Source organism: Malaclemys terrapin, chromosome 2 (assembly GCF_027887155.1).
Source record: "Malaclemys terrapin pileata isolate rMalTer1 chromosome 2, rMalTer1.hap1, whole genome shotgun sequence".
Classification (NCBI taxonomy): Eukaryota; Metazoa; Chordata; order Testudines; family Emydidae; genus Malaclemys; species Malaclemys terrapin.
In genome coordinates, this window is record NC_071506.1 from 42,834,168 (window position 1) to 42,851,529 (window position 17,362).

At 37.2% G+C, this 17,362-nt stretch overlaps 1 protein-coding gene across 3 annotated transcripts in view; it reads left to right on the forward strand.

Moving 5' to 3' along the window:
• VIRMA (vir like m6A methyltransferase associated) overlaps positions 1-16,531 on the forward strand; it is a 37,671-nt gene extending 21,140 nt beyond the window's left edge. Inside the window, exons 12-25 of one of the 3 annotated variants that reach the window (XM_054017412.1) lie at positions 32-125; positions 269-813; positions 1,146-1,205; positions 1,512-1,747; positions 2,317-2,569; positions 4,180-4,397; positions 5,267-5,399; positions 6,681-6,833; positions 7,616-7,776; positions 8,415-8,511; positions 11,135-11,301; positions 11,682-12,013; positions 13,870-14,013; positions 14,484-16,531. In XM_054017412.1, coding sequence (XP_053873387.1) covers positions 32-125; positions 269-813; positions 1,146-1,205; positions 1,512-1,747; positions 2,317-2,569; positions 4,180-4,397; positions 5,267-5,399; positions 6,681-6,833; positions 7,616-7,776; positions 8,415-8,511; positions 11,135-11,301; positions 11,682-12,013; positions 13,870-14,013; positions 14,484-14,641 — 2,751 coding nt within the window. In that variant the 3' untranslated portion in view covers positions 14,642-16,531. The remainder of the gene's footprint in view (positions 1-31; positions 126-268; positions 814-1,145; positions 1,206-1,511; positions 1,748-2,316; positions 2,570-4,179; positions 4,398-5,266; positions 5,400-6,680; positions 6,834-7,615; positions 7,777-8,414; positions 8,512-11,134; positions 11,302-11,681; positions 12,014-13,869; positions 14,014-14,483) is intronic. The other 2 variants (XM_054017413.1, XM_054017414.1) reach the window with 2 other exon arrangements.
• Positions 16,532-17,362: the final 831 nt, after the last annotated feature.

Sequence of the window (17,362 nt, forward strand, 5' to 3'; positions counted from 1 at the left end):
GTAACATATGTTCTTTATTCTTTTTTAATAGAATATTGATAGTTTGATGACCCAGGAAGGAGTTGGTCTTCTTACTGCACTCCGTGTTCTTTGTCATGTTGCATGCCCACCACCTCCTGTTGAAGGTATATTACAGATCACTTCCTGATACAAAAAAAAAAGTCTTCTAAGTATCTGTTATTTAATCACACCTGATAGTCTGATTTAAATATAATTGATATGAGATGTGTGAAAGTTAATTCCTTGTTCCTCCCCCGCCCCTTCACAGGTCAACAGAAGGATCTTAAATGGAACCTTGCAGTTATTCAGCTCTTTTCTGCTGAAGGAATGGACACCTTCATTCGAGTTCTGCAAAAGTTGAACAGTATTCTTATTCAGCCTTGGAGGCTCCATGTCAACATGGGAACCACACTTCATAGAGTTACTACCATTTCCATGGCGCGATGTACACTTAATCTCCTTAAAACCATGTTAACTGAGCTCCTGAGGGGTGGATCTTTTGAATTTAAAGACATGCGTGTTCCTTCAGCACTTGTTTCTTTACATATGCTTCTGTGTTCTATCCCTCTCTCAGGCCGTTTAGATAGTGATGAACAAAAAATTCAGAATGACATTATTGACATTTTATTGACCTTTACCCAGGGAGTTAATGAAAAACTTACAATCTCAGAAGAAACTTTGGCCAATAATACTTGGTCTTTAATGTTAAAGGAGGTCCTCTCTTCAATTTTGCGAATTCCTGAAGGATTTTTCTCTGGACTTATACTGCTTTCAGAATTGCTGCCTCTTCCATTGCCCATGCAAACAACTCAGGTATGATTTTAATTAAATTAGCAAATTAATAAATAACTTCTATATTTCCTTTAAAGATCATGTTCTTGTTGAGGAAAAGACCAAGGTGAATAAAAGGGTTGATTGAGACTTATAAAAAGGGATTTGTAATCAAATAGGTTGTTTTGAGGTATATTTAATTGTTCATCAGAAATCAACGTGTGCATGTTTTGTGTTAATTTTAAGCTTCCCAAATAACTGGAGGTTTAAGTCAGTCTTACATTGATTTTGTCCCTTACTTAACTAGCTAGTTTTCTGGTATCCCATTATATTACTTAAATTATTAACCTTACAGCTTTTGTATCCAAAACTAGGAGCTGAAATGGCTGCATAGAGATGTTTGGACTTTTCAGTGTACATTAGTACCGGAAGAGGTGGGAGTTCTAATGTTCAATTTTTGATGTTTAACAAAAGAATAAAAATAAACAGCCTCATTGTGATTGTGTTTACAAAGGTGTCAGATTAGACTAGGCCCCAAAGGAGTACATAATCTGTTGAGATGACTATTAATTTAATTTTCAGTTTAGGGCTAAATTCTGTCCTGAGATACATGCTTGAAAATCTCATTGATATCCCTAGATTTGTGGGCAAGTATCTGAGGAGGGCAGAATTTGGTCCTGAATGATTTTCTCTTGTAAAGCAAAAATCTTTTAAAGAGCCTGTTTATCCTTTTTCCACAGGTTATTGAACCACATGATATATCGGTAGCACTCAACACCAGAAAACTGTGGAGCATGCATCTCCACGTTCAGGCCAAATTGCTACAAGAAATAGTTCGATCATTCTCTGGTTCAACTTGCCAGCCTATTCAGCATATGCTGAGGCGTATTTGTGTTCAGTTGTGTGACTTGGCATCACCAACTGCTCTTCTTATCATGAGGACTGTATTGGATCTGGTTGTAGAAGATTTACAAAGGTATCTTTGTTCTCCATTGCACAAAGATTTTTTTTTTTTAATAGCTGTTGAATTCATTCCTGTTCTCTGCAGTAATTTTCTTAGGTGAAGAACACTGAATTTTGGATACATTTTTAGTCCATTACAGACTTGGATTGAGTCCTCAATCCAGGTCTGCTACAGTATCCTGTGTTGCCAACCAAGCAAACAATATATTATTTTAATGTAAAGAATTTCATTATAGGAAATGTTTGGGAGAAATTGAAACAAAATTATGAGTAGTATTTAAAAACATCTATCTGTATATGCTTAGGTGAACTATAATTTCTTAAATTGATGATAATGAGTTCATATGCAATATAACCATACAAATAATGTAGTAGTTGTGGTAGTTTTCCAGAAATAAAAATTAAGATAGAAATTTCTAAATACATACATTACATAAATTTTAAACATTTAAATTATAGTTTTTGTTTAAAATACAAACTTTTAAATCTAACTAAAATGAAAATGGTTGTACAATATAGTCTATTTAATAACTTTCTAATACGTAGGAACACTGTTTTTAAAGTGCATTGATATTGTTTCAGCAGTACAGAAGATAAAGAGAAACAGTATACTGGCCAGACTACCCGATTACTTGCTTTACTTGATGCCCTGGCTTCACACAAAGCTTGTAAATTAGCTATTTTGCATCTAGTTAATGGAACTATTAAAGGCGATGAGAAGTATGCAGAAGTTTTCCAGGAGCTGTTGGCTTTAATGAGATCTACTGGGGACAATGTTATTCATCAGCAATGTGCTGAATATGTAACATCCATTTTGCAGTCCCTCTGTGATCAGGTATTTTATACAGTTAAAATATAAATTACTATATGTTGTTATAAATAATCTGGTGGGTGTGTGAGTGAAAGAGAAAGAAAACAGTAGTACACAAACTTCTAGATTGCTGTGGTTATATGCCACTGAAAAAGATCTTCTTTACATTTGCAATAGGGTCTTGAATATTATCTATAATCTTGATGCCTTGATAATTTGGACATTCTTAATTTATCTGTTCTCAAATGGGAACTGTTTTGATAATGTTATCAGTTCTTGTACAGCCCCTTAGTTTTTAGTACATTCTAACGTCATGTTTTGTTTTCCTTAGGGTATAAACTCCGTGACGTTTGCACTTACGTGTCTGTTTTCCCAAAAAATGTTAGGGAAAATTACTGTTAAAATTTTGTGGGGAGAGTTAGATTTATATCATCTGATGCAAATAACCACTGATGGCTGTTCATTGGCTTCTTTGAAATGGGTTTGTTCTCAGTGCTGATCTCAGTGAACAGGTGTCCACATATACAAAAATCACTCTTGCAACCAGAACCCTTGTTTGGTATCAGTAGAGACCAAGAATTGAATGGACATGGAGACTGAATTATCCCCTTCATGTGAAGATTTTGGCACATGGATGGAATAGTGGGATGCTCACACTGCGCTTGCTTTACCTGATCAATGAATAAATAGATCTCTTCCTCCATGCTGTCCGCCTGAAGCCTCTAACAAACATAAATACTGGTCACATGCTGTTAGCCTAAAATTTCAGGATTAAGAAAATCAGTCAGGTAAAAATAGTCAGTAAAATAGGAAATTGAATCTGAAAACTACATATTTAAGAAATAGACCATTTAGGGACAAACATTGTTAGGTACATGCATCCATTTGCACATGTGTGATTTACGTGCAGACACCTTGATTTGTGTGTACAAAACAGCCTTTGTTCATGCTTAGTCAGTAAAAAGGTTAATTATCAGTTTGCGTTTATACATCATGTGTCTTACCTTATTTTGTGTAGCATGAATTCTACAATATGCGGGAATCAACATGTTTTTAAACTTTCCAGAAGGTATTAGCAATTCTAAGACTTATCTCAAATTATTCATCATGGTTAATTTAACCATTTTTTGTGATAGAGAGGGACAACTCGAATATACATAAATATATAATAAAAATGTATAGTGTACGTGTGCATGTTTGTCTAGACAGCCCTTTCGTGTTATGCAGCTCTATCTCAGTCAATACAGCAGATGTTTAATGAATCATTTAAAAACAATTACTGTTTCTAGCAGTACTGTACAGTAGTATCTTAGCCAGCATTTTCATCCTACATATATTTAAAAGAAAAAAAACAGTAATTGTTTGTGTCATTTAAACTATTCTTTTTTATTTTGGGTTTCTTGTGTTGGTTACCAGCCAGTAAAACAATAAACCTGACAATTTGTATTTTAATTTTGAATACATTCTTTTAAAAATCCAATACACTTTTAAGTTTCTAAGTAGGTACTGAGCAAATCCATTGTTTTCTTCATGAAAATTAAAGTAAATAGTCTAAATACATGGTCAGTGTTTACCAGCTCTACACATAATGGATATTTTAATGCTTATAAAGTAGTCATGGTTTCTCTTTACAGGACATAGCACTAATTTTGCCAAGTTCCTCAGAGGGATCTGTTTCTGAATTAGAACAGCTCTCCAATTCATTACCAAGCAAGGAATTGATGTCCTTAATCTGTGACTGTCTGATGGAAACACTTGCTAATGCAGAGACCAGTTACAATTGTCTCCTGACATGTATCAGGACAATGATGTTCCTTACAGAGCATGATTATGGATTCTATCACTTAAAGAGGTACTGTTTTATAAGTGATTTTGAACAACCTTTTATCATCTAGATTTTTAAAATCAGATCAAGTTTCTGAAACAAAGATGTAGAAAGAGAATATTTTAATTCTGACTTATTTGTATTACAATAGTGTCTAGCAGTCCCAAACATGATTGGAGCCCCATTGTGCTAGGCACTGTGCAAACACATAAGGTAGTTCCTGCTCTGTAGAGTTTACAATCTAAATAGATAAAACAGAACAGGTGAGAGGAAAGTCAGAGGCACAGAGATGTGAAGAGACTTACTGAAGGCCACAGTAGGTCAGTGACTGAACCAGGAATAGAGCCCAGCTATTGTGAGTCCCAATAGAGCGTTCTAGTCACTGGACTACATGGTTTCCCAACTGTCTCATAAGAGTTGTAGTTATCATTTTGGGGCGGGGGTGGTGGTGGTGCACTTTTTGTTTCTTGGTTGCCAAAAATATTAAGATGCTAATTATTTTCTGTGCAGAAAGACTTCATGCTGAGAAAAACTTAATTTTTCCATAAGATATTATGAAAAAATTCAAGTGGGACAGTTAAGAGATAATGAGCTTTGACTAGATGGGTATTGAGCTGTTGTAGCATTTTTTTTGTTCTCTGTCATCAAGTGGTGGTGTGTTTTTTTGAATAGGAACTCCTTAGTGAGGATGGATACAGAGTGGCTGTCACACTGCATCATAGGAGAATTTTAGTTAAATCTATTCTAAACAATATTCTGTTACTTTACTGTTGATTATTTTCCTTATATGCAACTTTGTTGTTGTTGTTATTTTTTACAATGAAATAAAATGCAGCAATTGCGAGATGTGGTATAAACACTAGGTAATTTCCTCCCTCTTTTTATTATGAAAACAGCTCTCTAAGAAAACGCAACCATGCTCTGTATACCGTATCAAAGCGAGTAATAAGTAGCTTTAGTAAGGATACAGGTGAACTGGCCTCTTCATTTTTGGATTTTATGAGACAAATTCTAAACTCCGACACACTGGTAAGTGATTATATGTTAAATGCTTTTCAAATGTTGTAGAAGCACTGCTTTTGTTACAGATAACAGAGGTGATGTAAAAGTAAAAACTGCTTGCTCAGTTTTGGATATAATGTAGTTTTGGATATAATGTTTTTTCATCAATAATTTAGTGCATCCTTTACCGCTACATGTTGCAAAGAATGTCTGTTAATGAAGAGTAGCACTTTTCTCAGCATGTGAAGAAAGTCCAGTTGCATTCCTCAGGGAGAAAATGCAGTCATCTGGCCTTCATATATTTTTTTCATGAATTTTACATATTTTCAATGTTTGGAATGCTTCTTTGGAATGCTTTCCCATATTTCTGTTCCTATTGTGGTATTTCTATAAGCAGTTTTCTTCATCTTTCAAATTTACTGAAGTTTAGAAATAGATTCCCTTTTATTTTTACATTAATTTCTCAATTAAAAAGTACAGTTCAGATGCATGCATGCTTATGACCTGTCAGAGCAACTTCAAAATACTTTGGGTGGGATGTTACAGATTCGGTTATTTAAATAATAGGAGACAGTAGCTGTAATGAGTGTGGTGATAGTGAAATACACCTGGGGGAGAGAAGTTATCAGTAGAAGTTTTTTTGTTTCTTAAACAGAATTTGTAATATTAGGGGCATGTAAGTATATAAGACCGTTTTGCAAATTGATTCTGTGGAGTTCCTTAAGTGTGGTTTCTGAGGTGATCAGTGTGATATTGTGTCCAGACTTTGGATTGGAGTCTTGTCAAGATAGAGATTTGCTGTGTTTCTGAATTTTGTGTTGTTAAATAAAAAAAACAACCCTAAAATTAACATGTGGATAGAAACAACCTGAAACATTATTAATGCTCTGATACAAATCTATTTTCAATGTACAGTACATGGAAAAAAGGAACCTCTTGATGGGATGAGCTAACCTTGTCCTTTTGGGTATACTTTATTTAATGATATATTTTTTGTGTTTTTATTTTAAATCACTAAAAATAATATATATATTTCTAAAAAATCTTCCTCTGAGATTTTGGTGTATTCTCTCTCCATTAGTTGAGCTGCAGTATTATCTTTTGTTTTTATTTGCACGTGTCTGGGGTGGAGGTATCCAATGAATTTCCATATTGTTGTATTTTGTTCTAAAGTCTGTCTGGGTAGCTGTAGGTTTTGTAATGCTGTCACAAGATCTAGTTTTTGATGTTGGGGTTTTTTTGTTTTTGTTTTGTTTTGTTTTTAAATTAGCTTTAGCATGTGATTTTTCCCCCCCCCCCACCCCCCAGGGATGTTGTGGAGATGATGGAAGTCTTATGGAAGTAGATGGTTCCCATCCAGCCAGAACACTGGGTCTTACTACTGCAGAGTTAAAACATTTATTACAGAACAAAGAAGAAACTCCAGAAAATTTGCTCCTTGAACTGGAGAAACATGTTTTGGTAAAACAATTTTGAATAATCAAGTTAATTTTTTGTCCTTAGCTGACCTCGCTTTACAAGTATGTATAGATGCTTGTCTACTTATTAGTAAAGAGGGCTCATGTTGATGTGCACTAGCTAATTAAATGAGTAAGAATGGTTTTATGAGTGGTGCTCAGAATTGTTTGTATGCTGGCTTTATTATTATTTGTTATTTTTACTGTGTTAATGCCAACAGGTCCCAATCAAGGTTTGGGAAACCCTTGTGCTAAGACACTGTTTTCACATATGAGACAATAATCCTTTCCCTTGAGAGCTTTATATATGACAAGAGATAACAGGTGAATACAACAGACAGGGAGCATAAGGTGATAGTAAGATGATTGGTGTGCTGGGACCGGTTTATTAAACTATCTGTCTAACCACTGCAGAAGAAGAGTTCTGTATAAGCTTGAAAGCTTCTCTCTCTCTCACCAACAGCACTTGGTCCAATAAAAGGTATTATCTCACCCACCTTGTCTCTTTAATAGCCACTGCAAGTCAGCTGGTATGTAAACAAAGGCTAGACTCCCTGAGGAGTGGTGACTGCTATTTGTTCTTTTTTTAAGGTACTAGGGTGCCCTCTGCTGTCCTATCTGCTTTTCTGGATCTGTTTATTTTAGAGTATATATGGATGAACAGAATATAGGGTGCAGAAAATAGTCTGTGCAACATTTTCTTTTCAATCTGGCAAATACTTAATGTTGACTGTTCTAAATTCTCATCTTTGGGAAAAATTTCTGATTGTGATGTCTCTTATGCAGGAACGTTCTAAAGAAGATGACAGCCTTGAATCCTTATTGGACAATGTAGCTGGACTTAGGCAGATGCTGGAATCAGCAGGCGATCCTTGTCCTCTGAGTGACCAAGATGTAGAACCAGTTCTTTCTGCACCAGACTCTCTCCAGAATCTGTTTAATAATAGGTAAAATAGTAAATATGTTGGAGGTTGAGTGTGCTTAACTTGTAAAAATGCAACAATTTATGGATTAGTATGTTCTGGGTAGGATTTAATTTCCAGGTTTTGTGCTTTATACATATTACTGTTGTTATTAGTATATCTTCATTGTAGGGGAACAAACTGTATCTGGTAACTCCTTCCAAATGGAATTTCATATGATGCTAAAGATAAGGATTTCTCCCACAGTAGCTCTTACAAAGGTTTTTCATGCTAATTCAATGAAGGAATCCTGTTCTTTTTTCAGGCAGCCTTGCACTTAGATGAGGTGAAATTTAAATATAACACTATAAAATGATTTCATGAGATGCAATTACTACTGAAGTGTTTTTTCAGTTCAGTTTTCTAATTACTGTATTAGCTTAATCTTGGTTATAGTACATTTGCTGCTCTTGCTGAAGCTTATGTTTTATAATCTGCATTTTCTTGATTGGCCACAAAATACCAAATTTAAATTTCTTTGAATGTAAAGAAAACCCTTGAGAGAGCACTTCTGCAAGAGCAGTGACTCCAGGAGTCACATGATACCCCAGTACAATAACCAAATACACTTACAGCAGATATTGGTCTTTAAGCAAAAATACATTTGATATTCATTGTTACAGGACAACATATGTGTTGGCAGATGTGATGGATGACCAGCTGAAATCTATGTGGTTCTCACCATTCCAGGCTGAAGAAATTGACACTGATCTGGATATGGTAAAAGGCTTAATTAAAATTGAGGAAAAAATGTATTCCTTGTTAAGCTGAGAGTAGAATTTCTTCATCTGTGTTCCTTATTGCTTTGTCAATATGTGTCTAAACAGTCTCCACAAAGAAGGGGGAAAGAGGGTGGGATTTTTGAAGCAGCTGAGGATAGAGCAGGAAGAGGCCGGCTTCCACCTGACCAGCCTCAGTGCTTGTTAAGAATAGAAATAATTAAAAAAGAAGGGCTGCCAATGGGCATCAATGATGCCATCTAGGTGAGTGGCTCATTCTTTCTGCCCTTGCCCTACAATCTGACAGTGCAGGCGCGCCTTAAAAATTAATATTGCACACATTTAAATGTATGCAGAAGCAGATAGAAAATCGCTGAGGTGCTTGGAATAACTTCCAGAATAGTTAAAGTGCATACACAATAAACTTAGATTTTTCAGAAAGCCTTTGACAGGGTCCCTCACCAAAGGCTCTTAAGCAAAGTAAGCTGTCATGGGATAAGAGGGAAGGTCCTCATGGATTGGTAACTGATTAAAAGATAGGAAACAAAGGGTAGGAATAAATGGTCAGTTTTCAGAATGGAGAGAGGTAAATAGTGATGTTCCCCAGGGGTCTGTACTGGGACCAGTCCTATTCAACATACTCATAAATGATCTATAAAAGGGGTAAACCGTGAAGTGGCAAAATTTGCAGACGATACAAAATTACTCAAGATAGTTAAGTCCAAAGCATACTGCAAAGAGTTACAAAGTGATTTCAAAACTGGATGACTGGGCAACAAAATGGCAGATAAATTCAATGTTGATAAATGCAAAGTAATGCACATTGGAAAACATAATCCTAACTCTGTCTGTCTGTCTCTCTCTGTATGAAATGATGAGGGTCTAAATTAGCTGTTACCACTCAAGAAAGAGATCTTGAAGTCATTGTGGATAGTTCTCTGCAAACATCCACTCAATGTGCAGCGGCAGTCAAAAAAGCTAAGAAAATGATAGATAATAAAACAGAAAAATATTATATTGCCTCTATATAAATCCATGGTATGCCCACATCTTGAATACTCTGTGCAGATGTGGTCGCCCCATCTCAAAAAAGATATATTGGAATTGGAAAAGGTTCAGAAAAGGGCAACAAAAATGATTAGGGGCATGGAACAGCTTCCATATGAGGAGAGATTAATAAGACTGGGACTTTTCAGCTTGGAGAAGAGATGACTAAGGGGGGGATATGAGAGAGGTCTATAAAATCATGACTGGTGTGGAGAAGTAAATAAGGAAGTGTTATTTACTCCTTCTCATAACACAAGAACTAGAAGTCACCAAATGAAATTAATAGGCAGAAGGTTTAAAACAAATGAAAGGAAGTATTTTTTCACACTGTGGAAATTTTTTTTTTTTTTCCAAACTGTGGAACTCCTTGTTAGAGAATGTTGTGAAGGCCAGGACTATAACAGGGTTCAAAAAAGAACTTGATAAATTCATAGATCCATCAATGGCTATTAGCCAGGATGGGCAGGGATGGTGTTCCCAATGGGCGACAGGGGATGGATCACTTGATGATTACCAGTTCTGTTCATTCCGTCTGGAGAATCTTGCATTGGCCACTGTCAGAAGACAGGATACTGGGCTAGATGGATCTTTGGTCTGACCCAGTATGGCCGTTCTTATGTTCTTAAGTTCTCTTTCTATAACACTTCTTGGAGCTTTTTGGGACTCGGGTATATGAGAAACCAAATTTCTTCCTCTTTTTCATCTATTCATACTGCAATAGTATTCAGAAATCCTTATTAGGATTGTGCTAGGAGTTGTATACACATAATAAAAGACAGTCCTTTTCCCCAAAGAACTTGCGATCTAAAGAAATTAAAGAAAAGTTCATAGTTACAGGCTAAATTATTTGTAAAAACTTCATTTGTCTTTCTACACATGACCTCCAAATTTTGGATTTAAAAAAATCCGCGCTGTGAGGGTACCATAGGTAAGAGTTTATTCCTGGGAGTTACTGCTTTTGAAGTTAGGCAATCCTAATGGAAACAATGACAGATTCTTAGATTTCCATACTTAGAGAAAACTATCAAATATATCTCATCTCAAACTTAATTCTCATTCATCTTTTCATAGTTATACCTTCCTTTCTTCTTACTAATACACAAAGACAGATATTATGTAAATAAACTTTTTCCTCAGCAGACTGTCTCTTCCTATGCCTCCCTCCTGTACAAAAAGAAGTCACACAACTGAATCTGTGAGGCTGTTCTCCAGGCAGGATATGGGCCCTGCTGGAGTTCTAATTGAATCAGACAGCAGACTGTCAAAATCAAAATCTGAACCTTAGGCCCTGCCATTGATGATGTCCAGGACCGTACAGGTGCTGCTGCTGCAGCTCCTGCTCTCAGGTGCTGCGTCTTTTCTCTCAGCCCATATGACTTGGGTTAAAGGGGCTGACTGGGGCTTTGTGCTCCTATGGGGGATTCCAGAGCAGGATGGAACCCCAGCTGAACTACTCCCATCCTGCTGCTGGAGCTCCTTCTGCATCTGCTGCACTTCTCCTGTTTCAAAAATACTGAAGTGTTACCCAGCGTTGTTGGTTGTGGTTATTGTGGTGTAACTGTATTCTGTTATTGCAGGTAAAGGTAGACTTAATTGAACTGTCAGAGAAAGGCTGCAGTGACTTTGACTTGCAAGCAGAACTGGAGAGATCATTTTTGTCAGAACCTTCATCTCCTGGTAGGACAAAAACCACAAAAGGGTTCAAACTTGGCAAACACAAGCATGAGACCTTTATAACTTCAAGGTAAGACGTATTGCTGACTTCGAATCAGTATACAATTAATGTAGTCTAGCTGAGTGGGAGATATCTACCTATCCACAGGAAGGTACTTAAAATTGAGATTGAGATTGTGTACTAACAAAAAGCTGGTTTTTGAGCAGTGAATTCAAAGCTATGTAGTTAGGTAGTGAGATATTATGGATGATGAATATTTCTGAAATATGCAGAAGCAAAGAGCATGCCTACAACATTAAGCTTCATCGTATCTTGCCAGTTATGTTACACAGTTTTTACATTATGAATTTAAACTTCTACTAAATACTAATTCAGAGAATGCCGAACATTCAGCTGGAATAAATTCTTAGGTCAGTAAATAATCCTGTTAATTTTGTTTTGCTATATAGTGGAAAATCTGAGTACATAGAACCTGCAAAGAGAGCACATGTTGTGCCACCTCCTAGAGGAAGAGGCCGGGGAGGATTTGGACAAGGTATTCGACCACATGATATCTTTCGTCAAAGGAAACAGAATACAAGCAGACCACCTTCTATGCATGTGGACGATTTTGTTGCTGCAGAGAGCAAAGAAGTGGTCCCTCCAGATGGGATACCACAACCTAAAAGGCCACCAAAAGTATCCCAGAAGATATCTTCACGTGGCGGGTTCTCAGGGAATCGTGGAGGACGGGGAGCTTTTCACAGTCAGAACAGATTCTTTACACCACCTGCTTCAAAAGGTATGTTGCCTCTTGTCTGAGGATTTGGAGTAAACTGATTACTGTCTAGGATAAAAAATGTTTCTCTAGGCTATGCTGGAGTTAAACCAAAGCTATGTTTAACTATTCTCTGTTCTGGTCTGAGTGACATTTTTGCAAAAGAATTTAGCTAGATCTTCACTCTTTGGTCTTATGCTGTTGTGTGCAATGGCCACAGGAGTGCTTGTAGCTGTAACAGAAAAACAATTAACTGCCTTGTTGTGAAATGATATGGGCATTTGTCAAATTAAGCATAACGGTACTATCAACTTTAAATGCATTTTGATTAGAAAGGCTCCCCGTCTTCTTGAGAAGAAGAATGTGCAGGGCCCCATGTTTGCAGTGATTCTCTGGCTAGAGATTTTGCTGCAGAATTTAGGTTTTCTTTAAATTAGCAGACCAAAAAAAACCTATATTTTGTGAGGGGATAGATGTGCATTCCTTTCCACCTTTGTATTGCCTACAGCACTGTTAATAAAACACACTCATGCTTCATGAGGCATTCTCTTCTACCTCCAACAGATGCCCAAACTAGAACTGGGCAAAACGTGTGTGTGTGTGTGTGTGTGTGTGTGTGTGTGTAAATCTGCCAAACAATGCATTTGGGGAGGCACTGAAACTCTGCAAATTTGGTGAATAGTTTCCACTGATTTTTTTTTTTCCCCCCCAGAAATGTCAAAACTGTGTTGAATTGACGTTTTTGAATAATTGTTTTTCAAGTTTTACATTTGGTGAGAAAAATTCTTAAGTTTTCAGTTCAAACAAACTTTTTTTGGTTAAGCTACTGAACTGAAAAATCAGTTATTTGTTCATCTCTAATCCAAAATCAGTATGTACCCCAACTTCTCCTCCGCTATCCCTCCATACAAAGAAAGGTCAAGTAGCCTCTGCCCTATCCACAAGGAGGAGGAGAGTCAACCACTTCCCAGATGCAAAACCCTCAAAAGCTTTCTGGGTGCCAAAATCTCAACCTACTCCCTTACCAGCTGCCAGACATTCCAGCTTTGCCATTACAGCTTCTGTAATGCAGTTGATATAAAAATACTGTAGCATGTGGAAAAGTGAAAATGGGCTGGGCAGTGTTAAATTGATAAAGCATTCCATAATTGAGATTTGTGTGAATTTACTGTCAAAATACAGTACTGGTCATATTCATTATATTTGAATCAGTACATTAAAAAACAGGTAAGTTTCAGTGTGCTGCAGAAGTAAGGGGCTTTGCCACAAGAGTATGCAGTGGCAGGGATAGGTTTCACCCCTGCTGCTAACTGTGAGGTATCTGACAGTAGTCTAAATTAATCTCAGCCACTCAAGTCCTTCCCTTAACATTTTTCTTGGCGTCTGAGGCCTTCGGTGCCTGAAGCCTTGTTTGGCTATGTATTGGTGAGACTCTGTTCCAGGTATTAGAATTCAGGCAGATTGTATAATACTTGGCCTTTGGAATGAGTTTCATGATGTGACTGCATCAAATCAGTAAGGTTTCTCATCCGTACAGAGCTCGGTATATTGAGGAAGTTCCCTGCATCTTCAAAGCGTAATGCTGTGCATCCTGTTCCTTTAGGCGTGCCAGTCTCAGCACTGTATTGACACTGGTGCCTATGATGTAGGCTCAAGCCATCTCTAGGTTAATATATCAGTCTCCCTATAGATAGAGCTGGATAGGCATATAGGGACTGTGAGCCCCTTGTCATCTAAAACATTGGGATTGTGTGTAGATGCATTCTTGTCCTATTACAGTAGAATTATTCCTAGTAGACTGGTCATGTATTGCAGCATACTACTAGTTAAACAGTGCAGAGAACTCTGAGCGTTACTCAGCACCTGTGTTTTGTGTTTAGGAAATTACAATCGTCGTGAAGGAGCCCGGGGTTCAAGCTGGAGTGCACAAAATACACCACGAGGCACCTACAATGATAGCAGAGGGGGTCAAAGCAATTTTAATAGGGGCCCCCTGCCACCATTGAGGCCATTAAGTTCTGCAGGTATGTGGTATTCTTTTTACAGTACACAGAAGTGGGCATCAAATTGTACAAAGCTTCTAGTTGCATTTTCTTTTTACAAATGAAGCTTATTGCAGGCATCTTGAAATACAGTAAAAGTTTTAAATATATATTAACTATTGTTCATTAATGGTAAATCCAAAATATACTTTAATATAAACTGTTATTAAAATGTAATCCATTATAAATTTACAAAACTCGCTGATTTGAATGCTTGAATTTACAATCTTAATCTTGCATTAATACTAACTTTTGCAATGTAATTGTTTTAACAACCCTGGTAATTGCATCTTTAGTTAAAACAAAACAACGTTTGCCTAATGAAAAATTGAAAAAAGACTAGAAAATAAATTAAAGGTAGGAACTGTGTACCTTATGTTTGTTCAGCCCCTAGCTCAGCGGGGCTAATCCGTGGGCACTACTACCGTTAATATATTTTTCTTTGCTTTAAGGCTATCGCCCCAGTCCTCGTGATCGTGCTTCCAGAGGCCGAGGTGGAATTGGACCATCTTGGGCGAGTGCTGGTAGTGGTGGTAGCGGTGGCTCAAGAGGAAAGTTTGTTAGTGGAGGCAGTGGAAGAGGTCGTCATGTACGTTCCTTCACACGATAAAAATGAGACCTTACAGAACAAACCAGCAGGGTGAACTTCTCATGATGATGACAACAAAAAGAGGCACTAAAGGACCAATTTAGACTTACTGGTATCTGAAGACAACGAGAGAATATTTTTGTCTGAAGAAAGCAGTTTTTGTTTGAAACAAGACTTGAAATTTCAATAAAATTCAAGACTTTTTGTGTACAATTGTATATCTTTTGTTCCTCTTGAAAGAACATTAACTTTTTTGTGGACTTCTGTAGACAATACTGAATAAGGAACCCATGTGAATTAAGACTTCAAGAATTCCTCTTCTAAAATATTAATTGTGCCAAAAGCAAGGTACAGGTGTGCTAATTTTGCAGTAGTACATAAGGAAGCTTGAGGTTTTCCTCTCAGGTTTAGAACCATTAGCTCAGTTTCCTATTGGTCTGTTACTTATTAAATGAATGAGGTACATCTTACCAATGGTCCTAGTAAATGAGAAAAAGACTGACTGAGACTTAACGTGTGAAAGAACACAAAACTTACACAGTTAATTTAGAAGTTATGGATAAGTACTGATACCACCATTACATACATTAAACTCAAACCTGCACCCATTGAAATTGGCAGGAAAACTTCCACTGACTTTAGTAAGAGTAAGTTTAAGTCCCAGAGCGTAACTTTTAGAGATGTTATCACTCTAAGCCTGTATGTTAAGAGCCTGCGTGTATGCAGTGGTGTTGTAGCTGTGTTGGTCCCAGGATATTAGAGACACAAGATGGGTGAGGTAATATTTTTTAATTGGACCAACTTCTGTTGGTGAGAGAGAGAAGCTTTCGAGCTCACAGAGAGCTCTTCCTCAGTTCTGGGAGAGATACTCAGTGTCACGGCTAAAAATAAGGTAGAACAGATAGTTTTAGCATAAGTAGATAACACATATTCGAAGAGACCATTTAAAGTGGAGTGGCCCATTAACCCCCTGTAATCATTAAGACAAAAACCAGAGGTAGTGCACTACAGATTGTTGTAATAAGCCATAAATCCAGTATGTTTATTAAGATCATGATTTTTAGTGTTTAGCAAAGTTATGAATTTAATCTCCCAGGGTAATCTTTTGAAAGTGCTGTGCAGGTTTCCTTTGAGGATGAGGACAGGGGTCAGAAAGAGTGACTGCTTTGTGAAAAGTGTTCACCCACAGGTGGTGATGTGTTTTGTCTTTTATCATTTTCACTTGAGTGTGTAATGGTTGTCTGGTTTCACCCACATAGTTGTTACTGGGGCATTTAGTGCACTGGATGTGGTAGACCACATGTTGTGATAGGCATGTGTGTAACCATGGATCTTGAAAGGTGTGTTTGGGGAAGAGAGGATGTTGATCATTGTAGCAGTGTAGATATGTCTACAAGTTTTGCATCTGTTGTTCTGGCAGGGTCTGATGCCGCTTTGAGTTGCTGTGTCCTGGTCTGTGGGGAGCTTGCTTCTGAAGATGAGGAAAAGTTCTGTGTAGCTCGAAAGTTGGTCCAATAAAAGATATCTCACCTACCATGTCTTTCTAATGTGTGCTATAAGGAGATCATAGGGTGAGGTACCTTCAGTATAAACAGAAGCTTGATGGTGTTAAATTATTATTTGTAGCCTGCTGACTTGTGTAGTTGGGGGGCCAGAGTTTAAACGCAGACTTTCATAAAACTAAACAATTCCCTAAGGAAGCAAGAGATACAAAACTTTTCCCTTTAATGGACACTTTGGCTTTTTGCTTGCGTAATTGTTTGAGATGTCTGAGGTTAAGATATACAATGCAAGAGGAAAAGCTTTGAAAATTAAGAGCATAAAAAGAATCTGTATAAATAGTCACCTTCACGTTTCTTTTCATGCTAAAAAACTCAATCAAATATATTTGGAACTCAAATGTTTACTTTTTCTTTTCATCTCTGTGGAATTTGTCCAACATAATTACTAAGAAGATAAGAGGTTAATAGCTGCAGCCCTCATTATACAGGCCCTGTATACATTAACCCATGGTAGACAACTGAATTTAGACTCTGATTCTCATTTACACATAGGTCCCTTAACACTACCTGAGTGGTGTAAATGAGCCTTAATCTTAACGAGGATCAAGCCCAGTTAGTTTATACATTTCCAGCTAAAACTGATCTTAATGTACTTTGGTCAACCAGCAAGCATGCTGCCATTAAGCATTAAAAACTCACCACCTTCCACTCCAAGTGCAAGGCACATTTCTTTGACCTTACTTTCTCTTAACAAATGCACAGCACTGAGTGTGTGTGTGTGGGGGGGGGGGGGGGGGGAAGGGGTGTATTTATTTATTTTATCTGTAACTACCAAAACAAGACACTCCACTGCCCACGCTTCTCCTCCTGGGGAGATGAAGAAAGGAATAAACACATGAGAACTGCTAGTCACCTTGCTTAATTCACTAGTGGGAGGGACTCAGATACTACAGTGATGAGAATCTATATAAAATAGAAAAGCATATTTTAATGTGTACTGTAGACTAAGTAAGAACATGTTTTAAAACACTATTTAGCCCTATTGGCTAAGTTGAATTCAACAGTTTTCTCTGAAACCACAGAGAAAGCAAGTGTAGGAAGGGGCCTTGTATGTGGAGACACGGGGCATCATAGCCCCACAAGTTTCTAGACAATTACTTTGCACAAAGAAAGTTAATTGACAGGACCTATAGGATAGTTAAACTAAACTTGTTCTAATTAACTGGGCATGGCTAAAGGG